The sequence below is a fragment of the Setaria italica genome, chromosome II, assembly GCF_000263155.2.
Source record: "Setaria italica strain Yugu1 chromosome II, Setaria_italica_v2.0, whole genome shotgun sequence".
Taxonomy (NCBI): Eukaryota; Viridiplantae; Streptophyta; class Magnoliopsida; order Poales; family Poaceae; genus Setaria; species Setaria italica.
This window is the reverse complement of record NC_028451.1, coordinates 38,658,175-38,676,871: the sequence shown is the minus strand read 5'-3', so window position 1 is coordinate 38,676,871 and position 18,697 is coordinate 38,658,175. Positions and strand designations below refer to the sequence as shown.

At 47.4% G+C, this 18,697-nt stretch overlaps 4 protein-coding genes across 7 annotated transcripts; 3 read left to right on the top strand and 1 right to left on the bottom strand.

The window, feature by feature from the left end:
* Positions 1–1,676: 1,676 nt before the first annotated feature.
* LOC101786259 (histone-binding protein MSI1) lies at positions 1,677–6,218 on the bottom strand. Its single transcript, XM_004957445.3, has 5 exons — positions 5,480–6,218; positions 3,960–4,103; positions 3,340–3,464; positions 2,467–2,562; positions 1,677–2,088 (listed from the first exon to the last, which is right to left on the bottom strand). Exons 1-5 carry the CDS (start codon positions 6,113–6,115, stop codon positions 1,878–1,880), a joined length of 1,212 nt encoding a protein of 403 aa, XP_004957502.1. The 5' UTR covers positions 6,116–6,218; the 3' UTR covers positions 1,677–1,877.
* A 132-nt stretch (positions 6,219–6,350) lies between these two features.
* Positions 6,351–9,870, top strand: LOC101785041 (mediator of RNA polymerase II transcription subunit 4). Of its 4 annotated transcripts, none has more exons than XM_004957443.4 (2): positions 6,351–7,613; positions 9,545–9,870. In XM_004957443.4, exon 1 carries the CDS (start codon positions 6,393–6,395, stop codon positions 7,605–7,607), a length of 1,215 nt encoding a protein of 404 aa, XP_004957500.1. In that variant the 5' UTR covers positions 6,351–6,392; the 3' UTR covers positions 7,608–7,613; positions 9,545–9,870. The 4 variants fall into 4 exon arrangements, with proteins under 4 accessions (XP_004957500.1, XP_004957499.1, XP_004957501.1 ...); XM_004957442.4 differs by having other exon boundaries at positions 9,423–9,559; XM_004957444.4 differs by lacking the exon at positions 9,545–9,870 and adding an exon at positions 7,950–8,150.
* A 153-nt stretch (positions 9,871–10,023) lies between these two features.
* On the top strand, positions 10,024–12,017 carry LOC101784647 (GDSL esterase/lipase EXL3). Its single transcript, XM_004957440.4, has 4 exons — positions 10,024–10,520; positions 10,632–10,762; positions 10,885–11,118; positions 11,319–12,017. Exons 1-4 carry the CDS (start codon positions 10,169–10,171, stop codon positions 11,766–11,768), a joined length of 1,167 nt encoding a protein of 388 aa, XP_004957497.1. The 5' UTR covers positions 10,024–10,168; the 3' UTR covers positions 11,769–12,017.
* Positions 12,018–13,582: 1,565 nt separating this feature from the next.
* Positions 13,583–16,675, top strand: LOC101784255 (acyl carrier protein 2, chloroplastic). Its single transcript, XM_004957439.3, has 4 exons — positions 13,583–13,760; positions 15,233–15,331; positions 15,789–15,911; positions 16,346–16,675. Exons 1-4 carry the CDS (start codon positions 13,713–13,715, stop codon positions 16,478–16,480), a joined length of 405 nt encoding a protein of 134 aa, XP_004957496.1. The 5' UTR covers positions 13,583–13,712; the 3' UTR covers positions 16,481–16,675.
* Positions 16,676–18,697: the final 2,022 nt, after the last annotated feature.

Sequence of the window (18,697 nt, the reverse complement as noted above, 5' to 3'; positions counted from 1 at the left end):
TTTGGTGGAACCACCACGGGCTGACCAAAATCGCATCACAAACGATCTGAAGGAGAATATGCGGGTACATTTTACCAAGGAGGCAAGTGAAGATCGAGATTGTTTGGCCGTGGCTGGAGGGGTCTGGGCGCCTGGGGCAGCTGAGCCCGTACGCGCGCGCCTCCGCCTCGGTGGTGAGCAAGCAAAGCGGCCTCCTCGGGCTGCTCGTGTCGTGCCGTGCGTGGCCGCTGAGGCTGGCGGTGGCAACGAGGAGGCGCGGCGCCGGGCGGACCGGTTCGTCCGCGGCCTGCACGGCGGGCGTCTGCGTGCGTGCGCGCGCGCGCGCGTTTCCTGATGCCTTTTCTGCGCCCGCCCTTTTTCCTGGGCATCGGCCCCACCGCGTACGGCGGGAGGAGGATGCGTGGGTGTAGGGTGTTGCCCGCCTGCCGGACCGGCCGGCCAAGCCCGCTAGCCGATCGAGCGACGCCGGCTTTGCGTGCGTGCGGCCGATCAGGGGTTTTCCGCCGGCAGGCTCCAACTTGCAAGTTGCAAGGGTCCAGTCCGTTCAGAGGAGCAGCCAACTTGCCAAGCATCGAGCCTCAGAGTCAGAGATTACTAGCAGTAGCAGGAGCAGCAGTTCAGGCAACTTGCAGGCCAGGAGCGCTCCATTGGCCGACTGGGACCTGGCACTGGGAGGGCACGCGAGGAGACTGGGGTCTGGGGGAGCCCCGGCCCCCGGGCGAGGGGATACTGGTGTTTGGATACGAGGTGCTAAACTTTAACAGTGTCACATCGGATGTTCGGATGCTAATTAGGAGAACTAAACATGAGCTAATTATAAAACTAATTGCATAATCCTGTGCTAATTCACGTGACGAATCTATTAAGCCTAATTAATCCATCATTAACAAATGGTTACTGTAGCACCACGTTGTCAAATCATGGACTAATTAGGCTTAATAGATTCGTCTCACGAATTACACTCCATCTGTGCAATTAGTTTTGTAATTAGTCTATGTTTAATACTCCTAATTAGCATCCAAACATTCGATGTGACGGGTGTTAAACTTTAACACCAGGGAGCCAAACAGGCCCTGATCGTCTCAATCATGCTCGCGACGAGCCGGTCGTCATTGGCCGTTGCCCTGGCCCCTGGGCTGGCTGGCTGTATCGATCCTGCTTTTGGTAAAAGAGCCGAACGCCGGAAATGAACGGGCGCCATGCTTCCTCCGGACCCGGAGCGCCTGCCCTGCCTGCCTGCCGGCACTCCAATGGCAGCGCCGCGTTGGCTGGCCGACGGATTCGTTCTCAGACCGCAGCCACGTTCTCGGTATCCAGCCGCAGCATGACCGGAGACTGGACGACGCTGATGGGCTCCGTCGTTCAGCGGCGCGTCCCGCGACGGGACGGGTCGGGCGCATCATGGAGGTCGCGGCTCGCCTGCCTTTCCCTCCTGTCGCCTCGAGCTGGGACGTGACAACCAGGCGCAGCGAATGATTGCGATGCTGAACATGGACCACGACGAGTCGAGCAGCAGCAGCATGTTTCCAGCAACTGAACCAGGCCTGTAGGAGCATCCCCGGAATCCTCAGATCACGTGCTGATCAGATGCTGCTGCTACCACAATGCCCACATAAAAGTGATCGACAAATGATCAGGATTTAGGACCGACAGAAGACTCAATCAGACAAGATCCGGACAAGGCAAGCAGAGGCATGATACGGATTTAATTAAGAGTCGCCGCTTAATGATATCCATCCTTGCAGGGGCCAAACGGTACCAAAGCAGAATAATCTCTTGGATTCTACACGTTAACAGCACACAATCCATCGGATAAACTCGCTACCATTGGACAGGCAAGGCAACTCATCTTATGTGGTGAGGGCCTGCTGAGGCAGTCAGTTATCCTGCAGAGAGTAGTCATCACAGTAGATGCTCTCTGCCATCTCCCAGATCTGCAGGACGTTATCTTCAGCCACGCTGGCAACGACCCATTTCTCGCTGGGGTTCCATGACAGCTCCGATATCTTTGCTGTGTGGCCTCCGTGGACGAACAGCAGCTCCGGTGGTCCGTCGTCTGCATCCTCCTCTGACTGCTCATCCCCAATCCTGACAGACACAAGACAGTCAGAACCAGAAAAAAAGGAAAGGGGCGATGGTCAAAAGAAATTGTCACCAATAAGCCCCAAGGCTTTGCTTCAACTGTATTGGAATCTGTCATGCCGCGGATGGAACGTAATCAGCATCAAAAACACCCCCCAAGGATTTGACTTGATGATTGTGAAAATTTAGTAAATCACATGAGCATTTGCACCTAAAAAGCTCCATGGTGATGCCTAACAACTAGATTTAGCACAGTTAGTATTAGTAGATCTGTTAATTATTTGCATGTAGAGTCCCCATCGTAACTGTTGAATTGGTAGGACTAAAAAATAGACATCTACTGGAAATACAATACAACTTTGGAGTTGGTTTGACTCAATGTACCTGTTGACATCCCATATCATCACTCTTTTGTCTGCAGCAGATGAAGCTAATACAGTAGCCAAATTTGGATTCCATTCAACCTGAAACACCTCCCCCCTGTATGTGCAAATTGTGCAGCATAATATTTCAGATACTAACGAAAACGAAAGATAAGATACACAAATAAGATAGGTTGGAGAAACAGATAGATTGATTAATAGCAAATGATAGGCTAACTAATACAGAGTGCTTCACTGCTTCAAAGTATACCAAGTTAATAGGTCAATTACTTTCTGAAAGGAACCTTTCAAACTGATAGAGGTTTGCACATTACAGAAAAAGATGTGCTCCAGTGGTATTAAAACATGCACGGATTTTTTAAGCAAATCAAAGGTGGAGATTACTTTAGCTAATTATCTAGTGGAAGGATATATATCACTTGAAATTTGAATATAGAATTTCATACAGTAACCAAAAAATATTCAGAACTGCCACATGCCCTTAACTATTTAAGTAGTGGGAACCACAGACTGCCCCTGACTTAGAATAACCTATTGTGTAAGATTAGGGCTAGTTCTCTAAAATAGGATCACAGGAGCAACTCTCTAGTATCATCATTATTACGGACCAGTCACATGTTACAACAAATAGTACCATAAATCATCGACCTCTTTTGCAACTGAAATCTGCTACTGGCCCATTAAGATACTGGTTATTTTCCATCATATAGATTTCCAGTGCGTATCAAATATAATATCAAACCATAGCAAAAAGTAAAAGGGATTACATTTATGCAGCTGTTAAATTGGCTATGGCACATTTTCTGGCTACAGAAGAAATAAAAAAGAAGAAATAAAGACTGAAGCACAAAGGGCACAGACAAAAATTACGTACTCATGGCTGTCGAAAGTGTGCAAGCTTCTTGATAATTTTCGCATGTCAAATAGTTTAACAGTCGCATCTCCAGATGCTGTAGCCAAGATCCATTCATTAAATGGATTGAATGACAGAGAGTTGACCTAAAAATATGAATCACACACAATTATGAATAGAAATCAATCCATGAACTACAACAGGACTGAAATAGTGAGCATTTAGTATTTTTATTTTTTTACAGAAGTGAAATACAAAAGCAAACAGAAAGGTCAGCATGATATCCAATGCATCACCATTGCCCAATCACATGGGAGGGCCAGATATAAATGAATCATGTCCATAATTTCATATTGCCATTCAGCTCAAAATCCACAAAAATTGAAATTACTTTAGGCAAAATATGGCACTGTATGTAAGAAGAACACATGCATAATGTCCCATTATAAGCTGAAAAAGCAAACATTAACTGATGCAAGCTTATAGCTTTTTAGAGTTTGTCTCACATACTGCTCCTATGTACAAAAGCAAAAAGTGGAGCTGTTGGTTAACGAACATGTAAAGGTATTGTGCAATTGCAATTATGTGATCACCAAGACCTGAACATACAGTTTGATAATCGTTGGTTAAACCATGCTTACCTCCTTTTCGTGTGCAGCAATATATTGTTCTGGTTTGTTTGTACGCAGGTCCCACATCATCAACTTGCAGTCATCCCCAACAGATCCAAATATATTTTCATCTTTAAGGTGCCAAGCAACATCTTCAACAAGATCCTCATGAGCCTGCAAAAACAAATATCCATCAGACCCTCCGAATATAAACAATACTACACTGGCAACAATAAGATGGTTAACATTTAGTTGAAGGGACAGCTGATGGACTTCTTTACGTTGGAGTTGGACATATACCAAATAATGCTGAGAGTTCCAGAGATTTCTAACATGCTTTAAATGAATGATCTGACAGTAGTATTTATTAGATAGGTGAGATAAGAATGAAAGCACAAATGTGCCATGGCCTATCTAATACTAATGACAATGTCCTGACATCTACAAATATTGGAAACAACGCAGGGCACAACAAACATAGTCACATTTCCACAGGAGCTGGTGTTCATAAAAATTTCTTTTTACATGATGAGAAACATGGTCGAAAACAAGTATTGCAATAACAAAGTAATAAATACTCAGATGCTAAAAAAAAGACAGTTATAGTAAAAAAGACCAAATTTTCTCTCGATAACCTTTTAGGTATGGGTAACACATGAATAAGGAACACAAAGTCTAAGGTTGAACAACATTAATAAGGAAATAATAAAACTCACTTCAGAACAACAATAGCATGTCTGAAGGAGTGGAGTTCAAAATTTCTGTGGCAAAGCCTGATAGTATGAACAAGTACTCCTTGGAATATAGTTCCTGGATTTCAAGAGAAGGAAGCTAAGCTACCTAAAACTAGGCTGGTTGCAAAGTATATAAGTGAAAACAGAAATATCCTTATCTGTAAAAAAGGATGCAAGTTCTCTAGGGAACAGTGCTTCTATTGGAGGAATGGGGACAGAGGAAATACTCTCTGGTGATTAGTCAATGGGTAAAGACCCTTCTATCTGCAGCTCAGAGACCCCGGCTAACTTATGGAATAAGAGAAACAGGGAAGCTTCAGCATGTTACAGAAAAAGTGCATCGCAGTGAATCACTTGCAAAATGGAGGAATTGAACAATTGGCAGATTAAATGTCACGGAAGGTTAATTCAAATTGCTGGACAGCACAAAGTGAACTATTATCTTACTGCAAAAGTGCAAACATAATAAATTGGTTTACAGAATAACATGTACACCAAAAGTATGGAGCCATGCTCTAATTTCCCTCAACATGTGCCTAAGCTTGCTACTTTTTCCTAAACCTACACCATCACCTTCGTGTGTACCATAAATATTTACTGCACGTACTGTTTCAAAGCCAATTTACAATACAAATAAATGAACAAAGCTATCATCGTTAGGAAAGAAAAGAAACCATACAAATCAAATTGCTCCATGCATCAAGTCACATGGTAACAAAATGATTGCAAATATCTGACCCGAAAATGCAGTGGTACTGAATAAAGTGGCACATGAATTGAAGAAAAAAGAAACAGGAGTGTCAAATGGGGCATTACCTCAAACACCTGTTGTGCATCCAGAACAGGAGCTCCATTCCCAGAGGCAAGATCCCACAGGCAAATCTTCTTATCATACGAGCCGCTCAGCAGCCACCCCTCCTTCATCGGGCTCCACGCCAAACCATAACCCTCCGCATCATGCCCCCTTAGCACAGCATCGGCGCCGCTTTTCCCGCTGCCGTCGCCGTCGCCGAGATGGTACACGTGCACCTCGTCCATGCACGTTTTGGTGGCCACCGTAAAGGGCCGCTGCGGCATGTAGCGCGCGCGGTTGACCTCGCCCCGATGCGGCGCCACGCGGGAGACGGACACGGACGGGGCCGGGAGGGCGCCGCCTGAGGCAGCGACGGCCGCTGCGAGGCGAGGCGGGAGCGGGAGCACCGCGTCCAAGACCATGAGGTTATTGGGGGCCTCGTCGGAGGTGTGAGTGCCCACGACGAGCCGGTGGCTGCGGGTCGATGACTCGGAGGGGAGCCACTGCACGGTGAGCGACGGCCACTCGAGCGGGTGGGAGATGACGAGGTCGTAGAGCACCGCGGCGTTCTTCTTCCAGTTCTGGTACTCCTCCATCTCCGCCGCGGAGGGACCCGCCGTCGGTGGGGGGCTCGCCGGCGAGGAGGACCCGCCGTCCATGGCTCGCTTCGATGTGCTGCTTTGCGCGGGAAGTGGTGGCGGCGTGCTGCTCGTCTCCCGCCAAAGGTTTGGGGACGAAGCGGCGGCCGGCGAGCGTGTGCGGCGCGGTAGGCAAGGGCTTTTAACGCGGGCATATTGGGCCACCAGACACAAGGCCCAATAATGTAACGCTCGGCCCAGGTGATGAGCCCACGAAGTGGATTGCTGGCTTAATGCGTTCTCAAGAACGAGCTGCTCGAGTTCGCGTCCGATTGCTGCGCCCGCCGCCGCCGCCGTGATGATGCAGTCACACCTGCCTTCCCCGGCGAGGCTGGGGCTCACCGCCTCGTCGCCATCGCTCCCCCCCAACCCGTCCCCCTTGAATCCCACCTCCTCGCCTCCACAGGGCAACCTGCCCGCTAGCGCAACCGCAGGCACCGGCGCGGCCCCAACCCTAACCACCTCGCCGTCGTTGCTCCCGCTCCTGCCGCCGCTCCCCCGCGCGCAGTCGCTGCTCCAGCTTATATCGTCGCTCGCGTCCAACCTCTTCGAGCTCTCGCCCAACAGGGCCGCGTGGATCTCGGCGTACCGGGGGTCGCTCCCCACCTTCCTTCCCTCGGCGTCGTCCTCGCCACCGCCGCCGCTCCCGACCCCGATCTCCTCCACCAAGGACGCGCTGTCGCTCCTCACCACCCTCCAGACGCAGCTCTTCGAGGCCGTCGCCGAGCTGCAAGAGACTCTCGACCTGCAGGACGCCCGAGTGCGGCTTGCCCGCGAGGCGCGTGCCAAGGACGCTGCGCTGCTGGCCTTCGCGAAGAAGCTGCACGAGGCCCACCACGTGCTTGACCGCCTCGTCGACGACTACGCCGACTACCGCCGCGACCCCAAGCGCCCGCGTGGTGCCGCTGCGGCTGACGACCCCGAGCCGGTGTCGGACGGCGACTTCGGCGCGTCCCTGCACTCCAGGATCAAGCTGGAGGACATACTAATCTACGCGCACCACATAAGTTACACGACCTTTGCTCCGCCGGAGCATGGCGCTGGGCTGCCTCTCCGTGGGGCGTTGCCACCTGCACCACAGGAAAGTGAGATGCGGTCGTCGAAGTTGTATCAGTTTGCTGATATGGATGTAGGGGTGCCCAAGAAGCCATTGGAAGCGAAGGAGGGGATCACAGTGGAGGTGGAGGCCATGCCGCTGTATGAGCCGCCGCCACAGGAAGGGGCGCCGAGGCTACCAGACACCCTGCCACCCATGTTTCCGAAGGATCTTAAGCCACCACCGGGATGGAAGCCTGGTGATCCAATCACGCTGCCACTGGATGACATTCTACCTGGTGTCAAGGGTGAAGAACCAAAGGCCCCTGTGCCACAGGCACCTGTCTCAGTGCGGCCAATGGTGCCAATGGGCCCAGCGCCAATACAAGTCGCGGCTGTTCAGCTTGATTTTGGGAGCAGTAGCAGTGATGAGTACAGTAGTGACGTCGGGAGCTCAGAAGAAGATGACGAGGATTAGTGCTTGGTAAGCTCCATCATTTCATCATTAATGTGTTTTAAAGCCACCGTAACCATGCAATAGCAAAGACATATATCATAATCTTTAGCTGATGTTGTTCCTTCCTGTCTGTTCTGACTGTTCCAGCACAAAATCTAGCATATTGGTTGGATCCATTGATGGTTGAGATCCGTACTGGTTTAGTTGCTAGATCGCTGTTCGTTGTTCTTATAAATGGTTCCTCATCAGTTCTGTTGCCTGGGCATTTGTAGTTCAGTATGTGTGAATGATGAAATACGAACCATGGCTTCTTCTGTGGATGATGAAAATGATGAGTTTGTGCTTGCTTTCACCCCTTTGTAGGGATTCAGTTGTTATTGCCTGCTATCATATGGTTGGGCTTTTCAATTAGGATATTCCATGCTCGCAATTTGTCTGCTCACGTCGTCCTGACTACTTGTAAACTTTGGAGCTGATTCGCAGATCAATGTGATGGTTCTTTTTCCAAAACGTCATAAACCAATGTATTGTACCATTGCTTTACTATAATATGCCTATTGTCAATCGTTTACCTTATTTCACATTATATTCCCATAACTCAGTAGATTGTACCATTAGTTTCAAATTGTTTGAATTCTTAACGAATGGTGATAGCTGAGAAGAATCTTTTCTTTGCATAAGTGATATGTCAAGGGAGCTGAGAGTGTTCTGAACTCATAAGTTTGCATTTGGGATGCGTGTTACTGCTGTTTTTCTTTACCCTAGAAGCATTATGTGACCTTTGTTTTACAGACATTACTTCAGGTCTTTCGTATATCTCAATATCCCTGCTTATCTTTCACATTGTAAACTAGGCATAGACACATTGGAATAACCTGGGAAATCACTGAAATGATTCCACCGCTGATAATTTAACTTGCTTTAGCAGGGTGTGCATCGTACCTGGGAAAGGGTTTTTAGGAGATACCCGACTATTCCTTGTTATTGATTTTGGTATGTTGAATATTAGCCTAGGGATCGCTGGATAATCAATCTGTGATTATTTCTTTGACACATTGTTTGTTGCCTCCATTTGCACGTTTAATCTTGGGAATGTAGCTGTTAAATGCGACCAAGTTTCACCATCTCCACCAGGAAAAGAACATCCTGAAACTTTACTTAAGGTTTGGTGTGATGTTTAGCCATTACGTATCATTGGAACAACACCACACCCCCATCATTTGCTTACTTCCTCCTTTTGGTATACTGAGAGAAGGGATAAACGGTCTTCAGTTGCAAGCCTTTTAGTGCCAAGCAAGTTGAGGTAGGCTAGTGATGAAACCCAACACGAGCCACCACTCACCAGCAAAAGGAAAAAGAAAACTTGTATAGAATATAACAAGGCACTAACAATAACACTATTACTAGTGGATCTAGATGTGCTAGGACCTATATAGTGTGTTTTTGGATGCTGAAAATGATGTGTTAGACATATAAGGACGTATAAAGAAAAGAGGTTATCCATGTATTTCTTTCAGAGTGTACATGTTCAGGTAGTGTTGCCAGTGGTCCGGCAGGACTTACCTAAATTTATTATTCTGACATTTTCCAGTGACATCGCCATGTTCAATGCCAATTTTCAGCATTGTAATATCACAAAATTCACATATAAGCATTAGTCAGCATGTACTGAAAGTATTTGTCTCAGCATAAAGATCTGTGAAACCATAAAATCATCTTGGGTTCATGGTCTTGCCTAGCTGTAGCTTACTAGCAATTTTAGGGTAACACATAGTTGGCTTCTGCTCAGGATAGATTCATCTATCGACTTAAATCATGTTCAATTTTCTATTCTAGGTGCTGGAATGTGTGGTGCTTCTTTGCAATACTGGCATGGACATATAGATACAAAAAAGGCACATCTGGCCCGTGACTTGAACATGATTGATTTTGATGTCCTTGTATCACTATGCAAACAGGATTGGAGCGAGCTTGAGGCGCCAACCTCGCATGTGCTCACCATTTCATTATTGGGCATATCTGCATGTCTCTGATTGTGTGAAATGTACATGCCTGTCAATCTCAAGCCAATTCCGACATCGTTTCTGCGCTACTGAATCCCAATCCAGCTTCTGATGTCTTGTGTCTTCCTCCCTAGTTTCCCTTCCTCGTCCTCCTCCTGCTGTGCTGCTGCTGCTTATCGGATTGGCTTCAGACATGTTTAAAATGATCGGTTGTTTCGTCGTGTTTTACTGGATGTTCAGAACGAAGCTTGTAATTTGTGATATGAATGTGCATTTTCCTAGGTCTCAGGGATGCATGCGATCCAAATGAAGTTGTCACGTTTGCCCTGCAATTTTTGTCCCATGGGCAGGCGTCGAGCGTGCCCAAATGTTATGAAGTACGTACATCACGTAGCCATTCTAGGTCGAAACAAAGATGGTCAGGACTCAGTCAGGAGTCCCGGACACGATCCCAGTGGTTGGAGTTCATCGAGTGACTGGCGCGACCAGAAACCTGTCTTGCCCAGTTGCCCTGCTGCCGACGCCCACCCGTGCAGCTAGCTTCTCGTGAGCCCAAACCAAAGGCTTCTTATTCGAATCATGGTGCCACGGTGGCGAGATGGAAGCGATCGAAGGAAACAAACCGCAGTGGTTAGGATACAGCTCATGGGTCGCGCCGGTACCGCGCTGTCGCTGTTGCGGCTACTCGTCCTCCTCGTCGTCGTCGTCATGTCGCCATGGCAAGTTGCGGCGGGCAACTTGACGGTGGCGGGCGGTGGCGGACCGCGGGTGCCGGCCGTCCTGGTGTTCGGCGACTCCATCGTCGACACGGGCAACAACAACGCCGTCCTCACGCTCACCAAGTCCAACTTCAGGCCGTACGGCCACGACCTCAACGGCGGCGTCCCCACGGGCCGCTTCTCCAATGGCCGGATCCCCACCGACTTGCTAGGTTCGTCGTCGTTGCTTCCTATCCGCTCCAAACTCAAGCACGCGGCTAACGAACAGACGAGAAAATTTCCTGCAACTCACTTCGATCAATCCTGCAATGACTTTTATGCAGCGTCACGTCTCGGCCTGAAGGACCTGGTTCCGGCGTACCTTGGCACTGACCTCACCGACTACGACCTCCGCACCGGCGTCAGCTTCGCTTCAGGGGGCACCGGCTACGACCCTCTCACCTCCACTCTAGTGGTAAGCAACCATAAGTCCAAAGCTGGACTCATCTCTCACTCTGATATCACCTCATGTGCACGCTCCACGGCGTCGAGATGCTGAAGTTTTGCAAATGCTGCGCTAACCGTTGCTCGTTTCAGGCTGTCCTGCCGATGCAGGAGGAGCTCAATATGTTCGCCGAGTACAAGGAGAAGCTCGCCGGGGTCGTCGGAGACGAGGCCGCCGAGGGGATCGTTACCGAGAGCCTCTTCCTTGTCTGCGCCGGGACCGACGACATCGCCAACAACTACTACCTCGCCCCCGTCAGACCCCTGCAGTACGACATCTCGGCATACGTTGATTTCCTTGTTCAGCAGGCCTGCGACTTCATCAAGGTGAAATTTTCTTTCTTTCTCGCTCACAACCTCATCCAATTCAACTGCTCGAACAACTGAATTTCTTCACCGAATTGCATTTCTTGAATCTGCTGCCGCTGTAGACACTGAAGGAAGGTTTGATTCAGGCTACTGAAAGAAACAACAGTACATGATGTCTGATGTCTGCTCATGCCTGGTAATCGGTGTTGTCGCTGCAGCAACTGTACGATCGGGGGGCCAGGAGGATTGCGATCCTGGGGCTCCCGCCGATCGGGTGCTTGCCGTCGCAGCGGACCCTCGCCGGCGGGCTCGCCAGGGACTGCGACCCGGCGCGCAACCGCGCCGCTCGGATGTTCAACTCCCGGCTGCAGGGGGTGGTCGCGCGGCTCCAGGGGGAGCTCCGGTGCCAGCGGATCGGCTACGTGGACATCTACGACGTCCTGCACGACATGATCACGGACCCCTGCAGGTACGGGTTCGACGTCTCGACGAGAGGGTGCTGCGGCACCGGGGACTTCGAGGTGTCGCTCCTGTGCAACCGGCTGACGGCGGCGACGTGCCCCGACGACCGGAAGTACGTGTTCTGGGACAGCTTCCACCCGACCGAGAGAGCGTACGAGATCATCGTGGACTATCTGTTCCCGAGATACGTAGAGAAGCTACTATGATTGTTGCTGCTGTTTTATCATGGCTACTATTATGAACTGAAAGTACTGAACTGGCCCAATTGCTGCCATCTCTTTCAGTGTCTCTGTATGTGCTGAGGGGAGGGTGTGCTTGTTGTATCAGTCCAGCAAGTATAGTGTTATGCTACGATGTGCAGTGGGTGGAGAGAGATATTACACTGCTCCATTCAACGAGTATATGTATGATTAAATCTTCTAGGAAATTCGAAAAGCGCAGAATGGATTTTCTAACTTTTAAGGCCACATTGAAATTGCTCACCTTATTGTTATTTCCTAAGGCACACACAAGCACACGACACGACCGCATCTGGTGATGATCAAAGCCTTTTTTGTAAACGTGATCAAGCCTTGCATCTTTGCTCGTAGATTAGCCTCATGTAGTCATGTGGTCACTCCACCAAACGCTGAACTGCGGATGTGTGTGCCAAACAGTCAAACTCAAACAAAAGACAAGGCAGATAACCGACGGGACGGGCAAGGAAACAGGCCGAGATTGATCGACAAGGAAGCCCCGCCCGGTGGCCGCGCGCTTTTGGGCTGCCGGCGATCTGGCCATCATGGGCTACAGCGTCAGTGGGCTGCCGGTGAGCTGGCCATCCTCGGACCTTCTATTTTTTTCGAGGAACGGACACTGCGGTCAGTACAGCCTGGAGTTTTTTTTTAAAAAAAAATCCCTGAGAGAGATCAGCTGAATGCTTCTACTTCAGGTTTCTATTGGAGAGAAATGGAGTACGTGAATGGGAGGGCCGTAAGGCACCCGGTGATCTTGCTTTATATCACAAACAAGCATGTAAAAGATTCACTTATCGATGAACTCAACACTAAGGTCGCACGGCCCATGTGCAACTCTACATTGAAAGGGACTAGGACATGATAAATTCATGATAAATTTGTGTCGAGCTTTTTGTGGCTGGGGAATTGTATTCATGATAAAGGTGCTGGCCAGGAGAATCTTACTACTGAATGCTACCGGTGGTACCATCTTCGAAGTAAAAAAAAAAATGCGACGATCTCTACAAGTTTTATTTCTTTCTGTGAATTAATAATGCAAATTTTCAAACCCCAAAGGACACCAAGCGAGGCTGTTTGCTCGGAGCAGAAAGAACAATGCAATGTTGCACTTCATTCAGGTAAGAGTAAGACCAGAGGGTTTTCTAGATGCATTTTTTTCACCAACCCTGGGTAGGTAGCTGCTATGACTGCACACGGCATTCGCAATCAGTAGGCGAGCTCCTAGCCGGCTGTCAGCTTGGACTTGCTTTCAAGTCTCAACACAGCAGGTTAGAAATCGAGAAAAAAAAAATCTCACACGCACGAGGCGGCGGAGGTAGCAAAACCTTACCGCTGGCCCGTGCGCGTCACGGGCCGGGCCTCGTGCGCTCCGCCCGTTCCGTCCGAGTAGCCCTCTCCTCGATACGCCCGATGCGCCCAGCTCCCCCCGCTAGTGACCCCACCCAAGGGGGTGTTTGGGAACACCGTGTTAAAGTTTAACACCTGTCACATCGGATGTTTGGATGCTACTTAGGAGTATTAAACATAGGCTAATTATAAAACTAATTGCACAGATGGAGTATAATTTGCGAGATGAATCTATTAAGTCTAATTAGTCCATGATTTGACAATGTGGTGCTACAGTAACCATTTGCTAATGATGGATTAATTAGGCTTAATAGATTCATCTCACCAATTAGCATAGGGTTCTGCAATTAGTTTTATAATTAGCTCATGTTTAGACCATTTAATTAGCATCCGAACATCCGATGTGACACTGTTAAAGTTTAGCACCTCGTATCAAACACCCCCAAGTATAAACCACGCCCCGCCACCCTCCCCCACCCACCCGTCGCCTGCAACTGCAACCCATTTCTCCCCGAGCCCCGACGCGTGCTGCACCCTCGTCGCCGCCGCCACTCCAGCTCGGCCCCCATGGCTTCCCTCGCCGGATCCGCCCTCTCCTTCGCGAGGCCCGTCAAGGTATGGCGCCGGATCGCCTCTCACGTTGTCTGATCCGTGAGATTATCCGGGGTACGACCGTACGAGTAGGGGTTTAGCTTTGGCGGCGCGGGGGTTTCGGTTGTCGCCTACGGTGCGATTTCTGTGGGCTGTGGTTAATGGTTGCGTGCTTCCTTGGCGTTGATCTCGGGGTATGGTTGTCCATGCGTTGGGTCGCGTTTGAGATGCCCCTTTGGTGCGGATTTGAGAGCCATTTACGGTGATCAAATCGGTCGACGGTAAGTTGAAATCCATAGATCTGTGCTCATAAGACATAAGTATCGCAGTGTCCTATGACTATGAGATTAGTGATAGTGTCCGTGGTGTTTATGAACTTGTGTCCGAATGTTGCGTGGAGTCAGAAGTTCTGTGCCGGGGCCATCAGATATTTGTGATTTTCTACTTTGAGCTTGGGGTCAACTCTAAGATTGTCTAACCTGGCTTGATGAGTATTATTGATGACGAATCTAGTAAGCCCTTTCATTTCGTCCCCTGCTTGTTAATGTACTGTCACCTTAATGCTTATGCCCTTAACCAGTAAAAATAATGATAGAAATTGTGCCAGATGAGGCCATACACTCGTACAATTACGCAATCCTAGGTTCATTCATGATTTAAGACATATTCCTTTTGTTTGGACTGATGCCTACTTCCTTGGTTCTAGTATGTCAGAAGGATTGCCTAGTCCGCATATTTTGGGAATTTAAGTAGATGGAGTCAGAAAATCAAAAAGGATATTGATCCCCCCACCCACCCACCCACCCACACACATAAGTGACATCCATGAGGTGTGGCTGTTAGCATGCCTCAGTTCATGTGAGGGACATTAAGCTGTGTGCCTGAACATGCTAAAGTAAGTGCAAATAGTGTACTAGTCTGGGTTTCAGATGATGAGGCTGATACTGGATACTATAACTCCATCCTATCGTAATGATTATGCTGATGTCATGTAGCACATTCAAACACGGAATCAAGTATGTTCTTGTGTTTTTGCACAAAATAGAAACACTATCCTTGTACTGCCAGTGGATCGATATCAACTAGAAGTGCTATTTTCTTTTCAAAAACTATGAACAAACAGGAAAATTAGTTACCATATGTGCTCTGGTAAACCTTTTTCTTGTGTAATTTTGTGTTACTTTTTTGGGGTTAAAAGAAAATGAACATTCTAGTGACTTGTGATGATAAACACAGAGATATCCATTTTATTCCGTGTAGTGGGGGATGCTACTGTCATAATCTTTTGAGCGGTGTATCCTTGTTCCCTTTTCTTCTTGATAAGCATGTAGTGCCGATAGAGGTCTTTGATTCTTCATCTCTTGATGCATAGTCAAGTAGACAATTTGATAGAAGAGTAAGCTTGATACGGTACTTCATAGCTTGAGTTTAGTTTGGTTTATGCAGCCTGACCTTACTTTCACTTATCTTACGATGTTGCCTATGATGTTTCACAGGCAATCAACATCAAGTCGGTCTCTTTCTCTGGTTTAAGGAAGGATAATGTTGCCTTCCGCCTGCAGCCAGTGCCACAAAGATTTGCAGTCTGCTGTCCTGTAAGTAACTAAGTATTATGCTCTGGATCTGCATGATGATGCAGCTATGCATCTCCATTTAATTTCTGTTCTGTCGTATGACAATTGTTTCAACTCAACAAACTACAACTTTATTTGGCATTGTTTCTAGTAGAGATTTTTGCATGCATTGTGCATGACAGAGCTTCCATTTTGTACGTTGATTGTGTTACTGTGCAGACATGTATATGATGACAGTAATATTCAAGAGATTTCTTTAAAAATAGTAAATAGTTATTCTTTTCTTTTGGCATCCCTAGATATTCGCCTTTGACATGTCTTACCTTCTGTTAAGCTGTAAAATGTTCTGTAACCATTGCGTGGCTTGTGATTTGAGCTGGTAGATTATACTGGTGCTACCTTCTTTTGAAACTGTCAATAGCATATTTTTGTTGCTAACGATCTTCCTATTGGTGCTGTACAATATGCACTTGACCAGGCTAAAAAGGAGACGGTGGATCAGGTTTGTGATATTGTCAAGAAGCAGCTTGCACTCGCTGATGACACTGAAGTTTCTGGCTCCTCCAAGTTCCAAGATCTTGGTGCTGATTCATTGGACACTGTAAGTGAACTATATATCACACTTTTTAAGTTTGTATCTGTTGAATTTATCTGTGTATAATTTTTTTTTATGATTCTTGGTTAGCGGAACACCAATTGGCTATCATTCTGTTGTAGTTTGTACTTATGCTAATCATAAATTGATAATACATTTCCGGGGAATAACCTGTAAGATCAGTACTCCAGCTCTCTACTCAGTCTTCAAGTTCTCTAACCTGCTAGCAGTAGATCTAACCTCATGTGCAGACGTGCCATGCTCTCGTTATTGTTCCTCTGGAACAGTTTTTATACCAGTACTTCTGGAATGAAGTTTATGCAGACTTATATTTTTACTTGTGTTTCTAAGTATAAACTTGGTTTGCCGTCGTATTTTGTATTTTCTTCAGCTCGCACATTTTCCAAAGAGACTAAGCTTCTAGTGGACATGTTTTCTAGGTTGAGATTGTTATGGGCCTTGAGGAGGCTTTCGGGATCAGTGTGGAGGAGTCGAGCGCGCAGTCAATCGCAACCGTGGAAGATGCTGCTAATCTCATCGATGACCTTGTCGCCACTGGTGCAAAGTCGTCCTAAACTCGTGGTTGTAATGATTTGGGTGCTTATACTGGCCCTGTACCAGGGCATCCCTTGTTCTATGCCCCTTTCCCTGCTAGATTTTACCCTGGAGAGCTGTTTCTTTGTCATGACTATCACTGTGGATCTCGCGATATTATTGTATTGAAGCATTTGCACTTGTTCAAGCAAAATTTTGTTGTGTCTATAATTGAAGTGATTGGAGGGTAGGGGTCAGGGTCCTGGCTACTGGTAACTTCCTTTACACATGCTTGGGACTTGATTATTCAGCTTAACCATCTTTTGGCTAAGGCCTGTTTGATTCCCTGTTTGGTTCCCACTCCTAAAGTTTAAGTTCCACCCCCTAATTTTAAGTTCCACCCCCTAAAAATTTTAGGAGTTAAAAAGTGACTAATTTTAAGTTCCACCCCCCTAATTTTTAGGAGTTAAAAAGTGACTAAAATTTGCCTAAAGAACCAAATACATCTCCTAATAAATCTGTTTAAAAGAACCAAACACATTTCCTAAAATCTGACTAAAGAACCAAATACATCTAGTAAATCTGCTAAAATCTGTCTAAAGAACCAAATACATCTCCTAGTAACTGCTAAAATCTGTCTAAAGAACCAAATACATCTCCTAGTAAATCTGCTTAAAGACTGCCTAAAGAACCAAATACATCTAGTAAATCTGCTAAAATCTGTCTAAAGAACCAAATACATCTCCTAGTAAATCTGCTTAAAGACTGCCTAAAGAACCAAATACATCTAGTAAATCTGCTAAAATCTGTCTAAAGAACCAAATACATCTCCTAGTAAATCTGCTTAAAGAACCAAACACATCTCCTAAAAGCTCCTTGGTTCCACCTCAAACACATTTCCTAAAATCTGCCTAAAGAACCAAATACATCTCCTAGTAAATCTGCTAAAATCTGCCTAAAGAACCAAATACATCTCCTAATAAATCTGCTTAAAGAACCAAACACATCTCCTAAAAGCTCCTTGGTTCCACCTCAAACACATTTCCTAAAAGTTTCTTGGTTCCACCTCCCAAAAACTTTAGGAGCTAAAAAGTGACTAAAATTTGCCTAAAAAACTAAATACATCTTCTAGTAAATCTGCCTAAAGAACCAAATACATCTCCGAAAAGCTCCTAAAAAGTTTTAGGAGGGAGCTAAAAAGTGACTAAAATCTGCCTAAAGAACCAAATACATCTCCTAGTAAATCTGCCTAAAGAACCAAACACATCTCCTAAAAAGCTCCTAAAAGTTTTAGGAGGGTCCAATATCTTTAGGAGCTCCACCCCCTTCTAAAACCTCCTAAAGTCCATCCTGAACCCCCACTACCCCTGCACCCACGTCCCGACTGCATGCACCCCATGCCACTAGAGCCCGCAAGCACACCGCCACTTGATTCCCTCCCCAAACCCGCCACCGCTCCCTCCCTCCTTCACGCCGACGCCCGCCGGATCGGCCGCCCCCGCTCCCTCACGTCGCCGGATCCGTCGCCCCTACTCCCTCGCGCCGCCGCACGGGCCGGCCGCGGCGCCCCCGCTCCTCCTCAGTGCTGATGGCCGCTCGCTCCCCCTCAAGGGAAAGCCGGCCGCACCCCTTCTGTTGAGGATGCGCGGGTCTTTGACCATGAGGAGTGCTATGTCCGCCTTGGAGAGGACGAGCACCGGGCCAGTGAGGAAGGCGAGCACGATGTCGGCCTTGGCGGGGGATTGCCAGTGGTGGCGAGGCGGGAGGGGGCGAGCCGGCGCCGGTGGTGGCGTGTAATAAGTGCCATTTGAAGTATTACAGTGACCATAAAAATTTAGAAAGAAATCCAAAAGAAAAAGAAAGGAAATTGGCAAAAATTCCAAATTCGGCCAAATTTTGACCGAAATTTGAATTTCAAATTTGAAATTCAGAAAAATGTGACAAACATAGGGGATACAAGTGTAGGAGCATTTAGAATTCAGGAATCAAAAAGTGGGAACTAAATCAGTGCTAATTATCTCAAAGAATCAGAAAAAGGAAAAGAAGAATGACGTTTACTGTTCACCGTCCGAAAACAGCAATTCAGAAGAACAACCACAGAGTCTGTTTTCAAAATTCCTTTCTGGAGAATTTTGCAACTAAGTGCACTATGACAACTATATCATATTGAAGTGTGAACTTTGGACTCCAATAATCATGTGTTGTTGGTCAGGAACAGTAAAGGGAAGGAAGTCAAACTCGAGCTCAAAATCAGCACA

What these genes read in the sequence shown, in the direction of transcription:
- LOC101786259 (XM_004957445.3), bottom strand. Translation starts at nt 6,115, where the DNA reads ATGGACGGCGGGTCCTCCTCGCCGGCGAGCCCCCCACCGACGGCGGGT. An exon ending in CACACTTTCGACAGCCATGA is followed by an intron (nt 2,563 to 3,339) that starts GTACGTAATTTT and finishes TTGCACATACAG; the next exon opens with GGGGGAGGTGTTTCAGGTTG. An exon ending in ATGATATGGGATGTCAACAG is followed by an intron (nt 2,089 to 2,466) that starts GTACATTGAGTC and finishes TGTGTCTGTCAG; the next exon opens with GATTGGGGATGAGCAGTCAG.
- LOC101785041 (XM_004957443.4), top strand. Translation starts at nt 6,393, where the DNA reads ATGATGCAGTCACACCTGCCTTCCCCGGCGAGGCTGGGGCTCACCGCC.
- LOC101784647 (XM_004957440.4), top strand. Translation starts at nt 10,169, where the DNA reads ATGGTGCCACGGTGGCGAGATGGAAGCGATCGAAGGAAACAAACCGCA. An exon ending in CTCTCACCTCCACTCTAGTG is followed by an intron (nt 10,763 to 10,884) that starts GTAAGCAACCAT and finishes TGCTCGTTTCAG; the next exon opens with GCTGTCCTGCCGATGCAGGA. An exon ending in AGGCCTGCGACTTCATCAAG is followed by an intron (nt 11,119 to 11,318) that starts GTGAAATTTTCT and finishes TTGTCGCTGCAG; the next exon opens with CAACTGTACGATCGGGGGGC.
- LOC101784255 (XM_004957439.3), top strand. Translation starts at nt 13,713, where the DNA reads ATGGCTTCCCTCGCCGGATCCGCCCTCTCCTTCGCGAGGCCCGTCAAG. An exon ending in CCTTCGCGAGGCCCGTCAAG is followed by an intron (nt 13,761 to 15,232) that starts GTATGGCGCCGG and finishes GATGTTTCACAG; the next exon opens with GCAATCAACATCAAGTCGGT. An exon ending in GTGCTGATTCATTGGACACT is followed by an intron (nt 15,912 to 16,345) that starts GTAAGTGAACTA and finishes CATGTTTTCTAG; the next exon opens with GTTGAGATTGTTATGGGCCT.